General features: G+C 40.0%; 2 protein-coding genes across 2 annotated transcripts; one reads left to right on the forward strand and one right to left on the reverse strand.

Annotated features, from left to right (window-relative positions):
* Positions 1 to 884: 884 nt before the first annotated feature.
* On the reverse strand, positions 885 to 5,801 carry fibpa (fibroblast growth factor (acidic) intracellular binding protein a). The gene is made up of 12 exons (XM_069694400.1): positions 5,545 to 5,801; positions 5,426 to 5,464; positions 5,216 to 5,300; positions 4,118 to 4,316; positions 3,788 to 3,914; positions 3,338 to 3,438; positions 2,973 to 3,106; positions 2,345 to 2,453; positions 2,149 to 2,212; positions 1,965 to 2,051; positions 1,725 to 1,822; positions 885 to 1,190 (listed from the first exon to the last, which is right to left on the reverse strand). Exons 3-12 carry the CDS (start codon positions 5,298 to 5,300, stop codon positions 1,121 to 1,123), a joined length of 1,074 nt encoding a protein of 357 aa, XP_069550501.1. The 5' UTR covers positions 5,426 to 5,464; positions 5,545 to 5,801; the 3' UTR covers positions 885 to 1,120.
* Positions 5,802 to 8,746: 2,945 nt separating this feature from the next.
* On the forward strand, positions 8,747 to 11,393 carry ccdc85b (coiled-coil domain containing 85B). The gene has a single exon (XM_069694401.1). The coding sequence runs from the start codon at positions 9,519 to 9,521 to the stop codon at positions 10,119 to 10,121; it is 603 nt and encodes a 200-aa protein (XP_069550502.1). The 5' UTR covers positions 8,747 to 9,518; the 3' UTR covers positions 10,122 to 11,393.
* The last annotated feature ends 224 nt before the right edge of the window (positions 11,394 to 11,617 follow it).

The following is an 11,617-nucleotide window of genomic DNA, read 5'->3' on the forward strand; positions in this document are numbered from 1 at the left end:
AAAATGCCGCAAATAAACGACTTTTATGACTCTTGACCAACCCACCAACTTTGCTCTTCTCTATTTGGACATGACTAATCTATTACTGCACTTGGAATCATTTCCGGCGGTTATGTTTTTTTCTGGCAAAATTTGTAGTCTGTTGCGTTGCACACTGGTTAGGATGTTGCAAGTCTCACTCAAAGTCAAACTTAAAGGTCATCCTTGTTCTGGGGACAAAATAAAATCAATAAAATTGCAGCCTTCCTTCCAAGATACTTAAAAAAAAAACATGTTGCATCCATTACAAAATGATTGCCTGAAATTAGGTTTACAACCAAATATTTTTAATCCAAATTGTATTTTTAAAATGGTACCAATTGCCACATTTTCCTCCCGTTTTGTTTTTTTGTTCTCCAGTGTTTTGGTTTTAGGCCTTAATTATCTGCCTTGTGTTGCTGCGTGGTGGCCGAGATGGCAGTTGTCATCACTGGGGGGGGGGGGGGTTGTTAAATAAAATCACACTGACGACCCCCTGGCTGGACCAACTGTGACCCCCCCCTGGTGGGTCCCTAGTTCCCATGACCACATGGACATCTCACACTGGCTCAAGTCAACAGTTCATCATACATGTGATCTGCTGGTCCTATTTAAAAATCTGAAACGCCATGGCGTTTCATGCCAAGTGCTGGATGCTCACGCCTGAAGCAGGGCTTTACAAATCTGGCATCTTCACTTTTGCAGCATGATTTGTATCTCCTTTTTCTCTCAGTCTCTTATCTCCACCCAACACTCACGAGATCAGTAAATCCTGACTCTGGGTTGGGTTGACGATAACATCTCTTGCATATAAACACTAACATAAAGCACAAAGACGTAAGGGGGTAATATAAAACAGAACAGCATTTTGGCGTAAATACGTTAATTTTATTTACAAACCAAATTTACAGACACTGCGAGGGAAGCTATCCCGTGGAGAAAAAAAAAAAGAGGAGGGGGGGGTGAAGCGATAATGGGACTTCAGAAGCAAGATTCATCCCCACTGACGAAACGAACAAACAACCGCAGGAACAAAATAATCGGCTTCAGTGGGGGGGAAACGAACCGAGGGGAGAGAGGAGAGAGCCGCGAAGGAAACGCCTCAGTCGTGATACATTGTGAAGATACAGCTTTTGATGACGCCCATGTATCTGTCCCACACAACCTGATGTCTGAGGGTCAGAAAAGAGACACAGAGAATAAACGGAAAGTTATTATAGGAAGTACTGTTAGGCTCATGACAAAGTCTAATTGTGAAATCTGGGTGAAGAGAGTAAATGAGGCAATCTTTATCCCCTCAGTGTAACCAGGGGGGGGAGGGGGGGTCTATGCTTCTTTTTATGAATATCTCTTTGTTAAGCTTGTCCTGGTGCAGGGCTGTGTAAACCCTTAACTACATTCCTGAGTGTTTGCAGGAGAAACAAGGTAACTACAGTTTAAGAAATCATGGCCGAGATAGGGAGACACCCACTGGTAGAACAGGGACATCAGTTCTAGAAAGGATTTCAACATAGGAGTTCATGCTAGAGCAGCGTTATGTGAATGTGTATATCCTTATTGGGTTATTTTGTAGGTTTCCCAAACCTCTCTACAGAATCATGACTGTATTTTTAGCATCACATATCCCTGGGGATTGATAACCCTGGCAGGATCATTGCCGTGCTCCACCTGATAAGCTTCGCAGAATAAAAAGCACATTAACTCACTTGAACGTGTCGAGTATGTGTGCAGAGTTGGTGTAGTGAGTGAGGTAGAGTTTCATGTCTGCAGCTGTCCATCGGTCTGAGCGGCAGGGCTCAATAAACTGGGGGAGGAAAAGGAGGGGAGAAGGTTACATCACACCGTCTCAAAGGCAGACTGAAGCTGGCACAGGCCTCAGGAAATCTGGGCTTTACTCACAATTTAGGGGGAAAAAAAGAAATAATATTTGTTTAAGTAGTACTCACCTTCTCTACAAGATCAATAAAGAAATCTCTGACATCTTTTGTGTTGGTTAACTTTGCGGCAATGTTGACGAGTCCTCTGGAAAGATTCTACACCAACAAAAAAAAGCATTACACTCAGAAACTCTTATTCCACGGTAAAACTTAGATGACATTGAGGAGGTCAAGAGGGTGAAATGTTTCTCACCTTGAAATTAGCCTCCATCTCATTAAAAGCTTTAGTCTTTCCTCTGAGGGCTGTACACACTAAACTGAGAGGAGAGATGACAAACAGAGAAATCAGACATAAAAGACTGGACAACATTATATAAGAAAGTCAGAATGATTTTTTTTTTTTAGTAATCAGCAAAAAGACTGCAGTGTTTGGAGTCTGTTTCTGTTACCTTTTGTGTTGATCTAGCAGATCTTTGTCAGTGATTAAAATCTTTAGTTCTTTCAGCTCTTGTAAAAACTCTTTATCAAGATCGACGTCCATGTCTTCCACCATGTTGTCTACAAAGAAAACTCCAGTCAGACACGGTCAAATCAGTCCAAAGGATGTTTTCTTCTTATTGCCATTGGTAATATTTTCTCTTTTTCTTACAAGTACAGTTTAATTATCATGTAACTACTCAGACTGCCTGACTCAATGAACCTTCATTTCACTAAAATTCCTTCTCATTCTGATGAGGACCTGCAAAACCTGAAGGACCTCTGGTGGCCAGTGGGCTTCACTGACGACTCACTTCTCGAAATGTTATTCATTATTCACTATCAACAAAGAATGCACCATTTGTGCTGAAATGAGAAACAGAATTTAAGCCCTTTTTAAATTCTGTCATACAGTTTCAAATTTTATTTCACATTTTTGTTCTCCTTATATTTACTACTAATGTTTTATGGCCATTTAAACCGTAAACCAAGACAAATTTAGACAGTGCCATTTGATTAATGTGTTAAATAATCTAAAAATGCGCCTCCTAACATCTTACGTCGGCAAACTGGCCAAAGGAAACAACAGAAATCCCTCACCAATAGCCCCAACAGTCCAGTTGTTGATAAGCTGTCCGGCACAGAAAGCAAAGTCCTGGAAATTGAGATATTGCAGCTTTCTTTTTCCCGTCTCAAAGCGATTGTTGGCAAAGAAAACAATGGCGGCATAGTCCCTGAAACAAGCAGAGGAGACAGAGGAGATAACAAAACAGAACAAGATAATCAGAGTTGCTTTCGCTGGTTTAGATATCACGAATACCGGCCTTTTCATGTTGTGTTTTGTTGGAATTTGTTGCAAAACTATGCAGTAATGCATCATAAAAACTACAACAAAAACGATTTATAGCAATTCTCTGAAAAATAAAACTAACACAAGAAGGTTTGTGCTCGGTTCTCCTGATTACCTTGCAAGCTTATCAGAGAGAAGAAAGTGTTGATGAATGTTCTCCACCAGGGGTCCCTTTAGCTCTTCCACAACTTTGAAAACACGTTTGAAGTTGTCAAACTGAAATTAAACACATGATGCAGGACAATTAACAGAATTACGACAATGTGACTTGTGCACTGTGACTGATAAAATGTACCCACTGCGAGAAAATCAGCTTGTTGAAATGCTAAAAATGTGGCATTCGCAGCAAATTAAAATCAACTGCAACATGCTGAGTTTGTTAATCAAGGCATTGAGGACTGTGTCCAGCTGATGTAAACCTGAAGGGCAGACCAGAAACACTACAAAATGAATGTTTCATAAGCTAAATGTATTCTGCAGACTCATCTTTTTAATATTAAGTACTGTCAATATTAAAACTTATAAAGAAAATGAACAATCACTGTGGAGCTCAGACTGTATTTACCTGTCGTCGGCAGCTTTTCAGCGTCACACCCGTCTTGGTACCGATATCGTCCAAGTCCTTCTTTGTTCCTTTGGAGAGTTTCTTTCCCAGGACCTCGCGGACAAATGCATCATCAAAGGCATAATATCTAAACAAGGACAGACAGACGCAAGAGAGGAAACTTCTCAGTATTTAATCTTTAATCGACAATGTCAGGAGACAAGAATAAAGTAGGGGGTTTGAATAATAAATACATTACATGAGAGCATCTGATGACCTAGAAAAATACCCAGATCTTGGTAAACAAATCAGACAATTAAATGAAACTAAATGAGAGCACTGTTGCTGCACCTCTCTATGAGGACGGTTTGTCGATGAGGTGGGATCTGGAACAGCAGCTGGTTGGCTAGTTTGGACGGGCTGTGCAGCAGACGCTCGCACATCTGGAAGGTCCTGTACTGGTCCATGGTGTCACTCAGCAGAACATCTGCATTTGCCTCGCACTCCTCCAGCACTCCCCCCTCCCTACGTACCTTCACGGCATCATTTACTGTTGGATAAATCACAGAAAAGTAGAGTGTGTACTCATAAAGTTAAAGCTGTGCTGTCGATCATCAGCTGCTGCATCTTCACAGTTCATATTGTCGCTATTGGTGTGCAGGATGAGTATGTAGATGCTGAAGTATTTCTGCTGATGATTACAGGATTATTTGTGTGTTTGAAAACATTTGGCTCATAACTGTTAAAAACTATTAAAAAAAAAGAAAAAAAAATGTATGTCGCTCAAGTTTAACAAAAGCGTAGTCCAATCAAAAGTTCAACCAAATGTCCAAAGAGGTGAATCTATCCAGTATTTTAAGGCTGCAAACAAGAAATAGTTTCATCATCAATTAATCTCTCAATTATTTTCTAGAATGATTAGCTGTTTGATCTTAACCTGAAAACAGTGACAAGTGTCGACCAGTGTTTCCTAAAGCTCAAGTCGAAGCCTAAAATGTCTAGTTTTGTCCAAGTCAACAATCAAAAGATGTTCAGTTCATTGTCATGGAGGACTGAAGGAGCCAGAAAATATTCACATTTAAGAAGCTGCAATCGGAGAGTTTCAGCATTTTTTTTTTTTCATGAAAGAATAACTCAAAACAATTAATGAATTATCAAAACAGTTACAGGTGATTCATTTTCTGTCAATTCATTCACTGAGTAATCGTTGCAGCTCGATGGTATTTCACAAAGCAGCAAGCAATGAGTAGAATAAACTCCGAAGAAAAATAAAACACAACAGCAATATGTTTTTCTTATTTTCTGATTAGTTGATCATTTTGAGATCCATTACATTTTTTTATTTTTTTTGCCGCATTTCAATTAAATTCATATTTCTCACATCTCTAAATACACCAGGACTCTATAAAATCACATCCACTCCTTAGGTTACCGTGGTGTGATACATACCTGTGTATCCGTCCAACCAGAGCTGGTAAACCTCCTCATCCATGATAGTGGTGTTACCTACGAACACATCCAGCTCCACCGACATCTGTGGGGGGGGAAAAAAAATATTAAAAAAAATAAAAAATGAGCCTCTAATGATTTGAGTCAAGATAACCATCAACAGTTTTGAGTAGCTCAAAAGTACCCAGCCGTCACCGGGTGATATTATACCTTGTTTCCAGAGCTGTCCAGACCAGTTTCAAGCACAAGCTACGGAAAATAAACGTGTCATTAAAAGGCGAATGGTTCGAGGCTACACGATGGGCTTCATTTTGCTCTCCATGATTTACTCGTTAGAGAAGTTCCTCCATTAAAGGTTAGCTCCAATGCTAGCTCCGTTGCGAAGTTAGCAGCCTTTTAGCGGACACTGAAAACTGACGACCTGACAACGAAACGGGAAATTAACACCAAATGAACACGACTCTACAATCGAGTCACTGGTACGAGCTAAAACTTGTCGTACTTATAGCACGAAACATCTGTCTGATGGTAGCGTGACTGTATTGCTATGGGTGCGAGGTGTCAACAACAGCAGTCACGGCGCACACTTCCGGCTCTGTGACGTCAGAGAGAGAGAAAAAAAAAGTGAGGATACACAGGAAAAAAAAATCTGGCTTCTTTTTTATAATTTAAAAAATAATAGAAAAGGGGGTTTGTGTTCCATTTTGTATAGCACCCGCAATAATATTTATTTAACAAAAAAAAATTACTTCATTTTTTTAAAGGGATTTATTGTATTTAAGTAACTTTTTCACTCTATTTTGCAAAATATGTGAACCCCCTAGCTTTTTCTTTTAATTAAATATTTATTTTTGTGAGGGTCCCAAAAATAATATAATGTTGATATATACATAAGTTTGATATTATGTTGGCCTATCACAGATATATTTGGGTAGATTAGAAATTCTTTCATTTGTGCTGTTTTTATACATGGTTATAAAATTTTTTATTAAATATTAGTTTACTGTTTCAGTGCACCGATGTCAGAGTGGAACATAAACTGTAAAAATAAATAAAATAATAATAATAATAATAATAATAATAATAATAATAATAATGATAATATAAATATCCAGCATCCAATAAAGATTTTTGTCACAAATGTCAAAAATGTTTGATGTTCACATTCGAGGGATCGTTGCAAAAATAATGTGTGTTTATATACTACACAGACATATATACAGAACACTGATATATATTGATATGGGATTATTTATTTTTTTTACTCCCTAATATTCGTATGGGCATTGGCCCAAATGCTGATCAAAGGAAGTCATCACCTAAAAAGAGCAGTTTTTGTATCATACAATACATACATTTTCAAATTATTCTTGTCACATACTGTTCACAATCCACAACCATTTTTGCAGAAAGATTTTTTTAAAGTAAGTTACTGGTAGACATGTGCTTTAATTCTAAAACAACAACACCAGTCGAGTCATCGATTTATTACCAGAAACTACCATGTCAGAGCTGTTCAATTATCTGTAAGACCCAGTGTTTGTGTGTTTTCTTATCTTTGCTACTACAGCAACAAATACAGCAGTGCCAAAGCAGACGTATCTCATCCACTGTGGGTAAATGTGTCTCAATACCAACACTAAGTTATGCATAATAATAATAATAATCACAATAATAATCATTATAATCATAATCATAATAATTAAAGGCCCTTCATCTTGGTTTTAGATGGTGATTACATAATGGAATTCTGAAGTGGCCCTAACAAAGGAATTCTGTATGTAATACTAGACATCTAATTAAACAGTAACAATCATTACTATTATTGTCAGTGACATTAGGTTGATTTTAATTTATTAATTAATGATAGAAATACAGTATATTTTTTTAGAATATCATTATTATGAAAAGCTTGATAATCATTCTCATCATATTTGCTGCACTGATACGAATGTAGGCTACAGATTCACCTCAGGCTGTTTTATTCTATCATTCCTGTCTTCAGGGTGTCTCCCCACTTCTACGCCAAAACCTACTTTGACTGATGGACAGTGACTTCACAAAGCAAGTAGCCAATAATAAACTCATGAATGGCATTAATATCAATTTACAGTGTAGACCCAAGTGGCTCAACTCAACACACACACACCATTCATTTTTAGTAAGAAAGCCATCAATGGTCAGACAAAAATCCCCAAAACAATGGCAGATTCCGTGAAGACTCAAATTCCTATTGTATTTGGCAGCTCGACAGGAGCCTATTGTCGATCTTTGTCTTTACATTTGTGCACTTAGTTATTATAAAACGTGTAAGATCACAGATAGGCTTCTGAGTGCACACTGGGCCCCTACAGTGTGAGCTTTGCTTGTTGCCTGCGTGTACACAATCTGCTCTCTTTCCCCCCAACGATTAATCTAAATAAATCCCTGCAAATCCCTCTCCTCACCCTCCCTTTCTGTGTTTCTGCATGTGTCCTTCAAAATCCCAACATGAGGGAAAACGACTCAGTCAACATGTCTTTTTGTCAGATCTCCTGCTGCACATCAACACTGTCGTTTCTAACCTCACATGACACCCTGATTCCATCCCCAGATCCCCCTTGCATGGTTAACACCCTACATTGTTGTGGCCTCAGTGAAACAATGGAGGTGGGACACAGGGCGGAAGGATGTGGCTGAATGCCTGAGCATAAACCCATGGAAAAAAAAAGGCTGCAGTCACACTTTCCGCCAATGTTCTTTGAAAAGAAATGAGTATGACCAGGAGTCACTCCAGCTACACTGTACAGGATCTGTAGTGAAATCCAAAGGCATGTAGGACATGCTATACTTCATGTATTGCAGAGGTTTGAAAAAAGCTCTCATGTGTCTTTAATTTTTTAGAATGAAAAATAACAGAGGGCCACAGAGGAAGTGGCTTCTCACATGCCTTTCCTTTTCATTTCATTTCTAAATTGAGCTTTTATATGTTGTTTTGATTTCATAGCCTGAAAAGGGTAAAAATACAGTTTTGAATCCAAATGGGGGCGCACACGTTCCACACTGAGGATGGAGCACATCTTCACAAATCATCATGTTTTTCATAATATATCTAAGAGACAGAATCATTTCAGTTCCATCACAATCTCTGTTCAGTGTTGCCGTTTAAGACCACGCCACAGCCCCTCAATACGATACGTCAAAAAGAGCTACTGTAAACACCAGAGGAAGCCACAAACATTTCTAATTACTATCTAACCGATGTGTCAAATTATCAGCAAACATAAAAGGTAAAGCTTCCTGTGACTCACTAAAAATAAAATCAGTGTTGGTGAGGAGAGGATTACATTGAACACACCATAAATTAAAGTAAACCTCATAATAAGTAAGAAATCTATATTTTAGTTCAACTAATTTCTCAAAACATGTTTCTGTAACACTGAATTACGTCTTTCTTTAAAATTATAACAAGTCTGTGCTTTTATTTTGAAGGTTGCTGGGACATAGCTCCGGTAGAGCTCCAACTTCACGCGCAGCTCGGTACTCGGCGGAGTCACAGCCGTGGCGAAAGTGGCGGAGGCGGACATTGTTGTGGTAACAGTCCAGCTCCAGAGGATGAGCAGAGATGATGCACTTATTCTGAGCGGATAACGGGTGAGATTGTGACTTCTTTAGTTTTCAATCTAAAGAACGAATCGTTTTTAAAATAATAATTGAACAAAACAAACAGCTGCTGCACCGTGCGGACTCTTCCTGTAGAGTTCATTCAGCCGAGGCGAGCGGAGCACAGCCTGATGAGACGATGCCAGCGACGTAACAATCACAACATCTGTAGGGTGTGCATCCTAGGCTGCTGGATTAAGCCTCTGTGGATCGACGGGGCCTTTGTTACGTACAGCAGGCTGCAGAAAAAGCCCACGGCGCGGCTGCTGCCTTCAAAATACTGCGAGAGGAGGAGAAATACTGTGCTCCTGGAGGCCTTTGGAGGACACAGCCTGCTGTGTGGAGGATGACAGATTGACATTAATGGGGGTTTGCGGTGCATTTTCACACACGACCTCATTATCCACGGAAACGAGAGACTGGGCGCAGCACGAAACAGGACTGAAGTCTCAGCGCCTTGAAGACAAACAGTCTAAATAAAGATATCACATGTTTCTGCCTTGATTTCACCTCCGGTGCTGCAGTGATTACATACATGCAGCACAGTGGATGCAGATGAAGACGAGGATGTGATGACTGTGTGTTGATCATTAAATCTAGTTACATCTCAGCGCTTTTAATAGATTCTCAGGTACCCATAGGTGTCGACTTTTAATAGAAAATGGGTAGCGAAGGTGAGATAATCAATAGAGAACTGTCAAAGATGTCTGACGAGGATTTGTTGGCGTGCTCCAAAGAGGAGCTCATAAGCCGGCTGCGTAAAGAGGAGTCGGACAAAATCTCAGCTCTGATCCAGCGAGGCCGGCTGATCAAGGAGGTAAATAAACAGCTGCAGGGACACCTCCTCGAAATCAGGGAACTGAAAGTCATCAATCAGCGCCTGCAGGAGGAGAACGTGGAGCTGCGGGACCTGTGCTGCTTCCTGGACGACGACCGGCTCAAAGTAAAAAAGCTCGCCAGGGAATGGCAGCTGTTCGGGCATCACGCGGCCAAAGTGATGCGGGAGGACCTGGGCGGGTACTTGAAAAAGCTCGCCGACCTGGAGCGCATGCAAGACGGGCTGGTGAAGGAGAATCTGGACCTGAAGGAGCTGTGCCTAGTCCTGGAGGAGGAGTGTGTCAGCAGGAGTGACTCCAGCCCCGGAGGCTCAACCGAGCTCAATCTGCCCTGCATGGTAGCCCGGGACCTGGGAGACGGAAGCTCCAGCACAGGCAGCGTGGGAAGCCCGGATCAGCTGCACCTCGTGTGCTCACCTGATGACTGATGACAGGTTGATGTCAGCAGTCCGGGCTTCTCCACTTTACAGAGGAGGCCGTGGACTAATGTGATTGACAGATTGGAGTCACAGAAGCTCTGTCAGACAATAGCCTACAAATTAAATTGGACAAAAAAAGCATAGGGCCTTTTGAATGCTGCAAAGATCTGTGTGCCACTGAAGGTTTTGACAAAGATTCTACCACACTACATTTCAGGACTTCAGAGAGACATTTAGTAGATGTTTGCCAGATGATAACTTATCTCAATTTTACAGTGTTTTTCTAATGACTCTTCTGGAATTTGTCCTTTTTCAGAGGTCTGAAAAAAAAAATGGGACCAAAAAAGTGGGTCACGTATATAAATTTATCTCATGCACTGGACTAGCCTACACTGGTAGAAGCCTTTTTTTCTATTGCACTGGACAGCATTATCTTGGATCTTTAAATCACAGATCTAAAGATGAATTTCAATCCAGTTTTGAGCCATATTTAGTCCACTGATTTCCACTAGCACTGAAATAGATGATTAAAAAAAAAAAAAAAAAAAAAAAAAATTTGATATTTGCTTTTGCTAGATGCTCAATAACGTGTAATATTTTATGCACTCTCTTCCTCAGGATAGGATTGGAGTGCCATACGTGCATGATGATTGTCACAATTTGTACAGGCCTGTGAACCAATCTGATGTGAAGGCCCTTCAGGTTTACTGTAGGTGGTGCTGCTACTGTGCATCACGTAACATGTGCAGGGGCCTGGGCAGAGCTGACACAGGTGTTAAGGTTTTTTGGATCTGACATGATTTAGATGTCGTTGGACCTCACTCAGAGCTGAACTGGGAAAAAAAAAGTTCTGTCACTTTTTTCAAAAAAAAAAAAAAAAAAAAAAATCAAACTGGAAACTCTTTGTATCAAACCAGAAGGTCTACGAGTTTTGATGATTTTTATTTTATTGAAGCCAAGCTGTTTAAATTCACTTTTTTTTATGCCGTTGTTGTTGATGTTCAATTAGCATATCACAGAATTTGTTTAGTTTGGCGATTGTCAGCTTTCTCTTCTGTATTTCATGCTTTGTATTTAATCTGTAACACGAGGAGTAATCTTAACTTTGACCCTTCTTTATCTTGATTTATCTGTGTTAACTAGCATTACTAACCAATTTCAGTTTAAACCATAGATATTGCACATGGATTAGAAAAGATTTATTTTGTCGTTAGCTGTTTATTGGTGGGCTATGCTCGTAGTGCACTGAAGAGCTTTAAATACAGTGGGTATGACACTTTGTGCTGTGGTGACCTTTCTTTGTGTGTTTGACTTTGCAGAAACAAGCATTACATTTACATGACACAGAGTGAAGGATTGATTTCTGCACTTGTTGTGACCTTCGCGTCTGAACCAGCTGTGCGTGATTGATGCTCCCTTCGTGTCATACAGACGGACTTTATGGATGTTCATCAGTTTTATTTTTGGATCCCTATTTGCACAGTCTGGAGAGCTGAAGCGGACAG

Source organism: Brachyistius frenatus, unplaced genomic scaffold (genome assembly GCF_029030835.1).
Source record: "Brachyistius frenatus isolate BFR_SWC_R1_liver_20210118 unplaced genomic scaffold, ASM2903083v1 Contig_17, whole genome shotgun sequence".
NCBI classification, from domain to species: domain Eukaryota; kingdom Metazoa; phylum Chordata; class Actinopteri; family Embiotocidae; genus Brachyistius; species Brachyistius frenatus.

What these genes read in the sequence shown, in the direction of transcription:
- fibpa (XM_069694400.1), bottom strand. Translation starts at nt 5,300, where the DNA reads ATGTCGGTGGAGCTGGATGTGTTCGTAGGTAACACCACTATCATGGAT. An exon ending in CTGGACTGTTGGGGCTATTG is followed by an intron (nt 2,454 to 2,972) that starts GTGAGGGATTTC and finishes TTTTCTTTGTAG; the next exon opens with ACAACATGGTGGAAGACATG. An exon ending in TTATTGATCTTGTAGAGAAG is followed by an intron (nt 1,823 to 1,964) that starts GTGAGTACTACT and finishes TTCCTCCCCCAG; the next exon opens with TTTATTGAGCCCTGCCGCTC.
- ccdc85b (XM_069694401.1), top strand. Translation starts at nt 9,519, where the DNA reads ATGGGTAGCGAAGGTGAGATAATCAATAGAGAACTGTCAAAGATGTCT.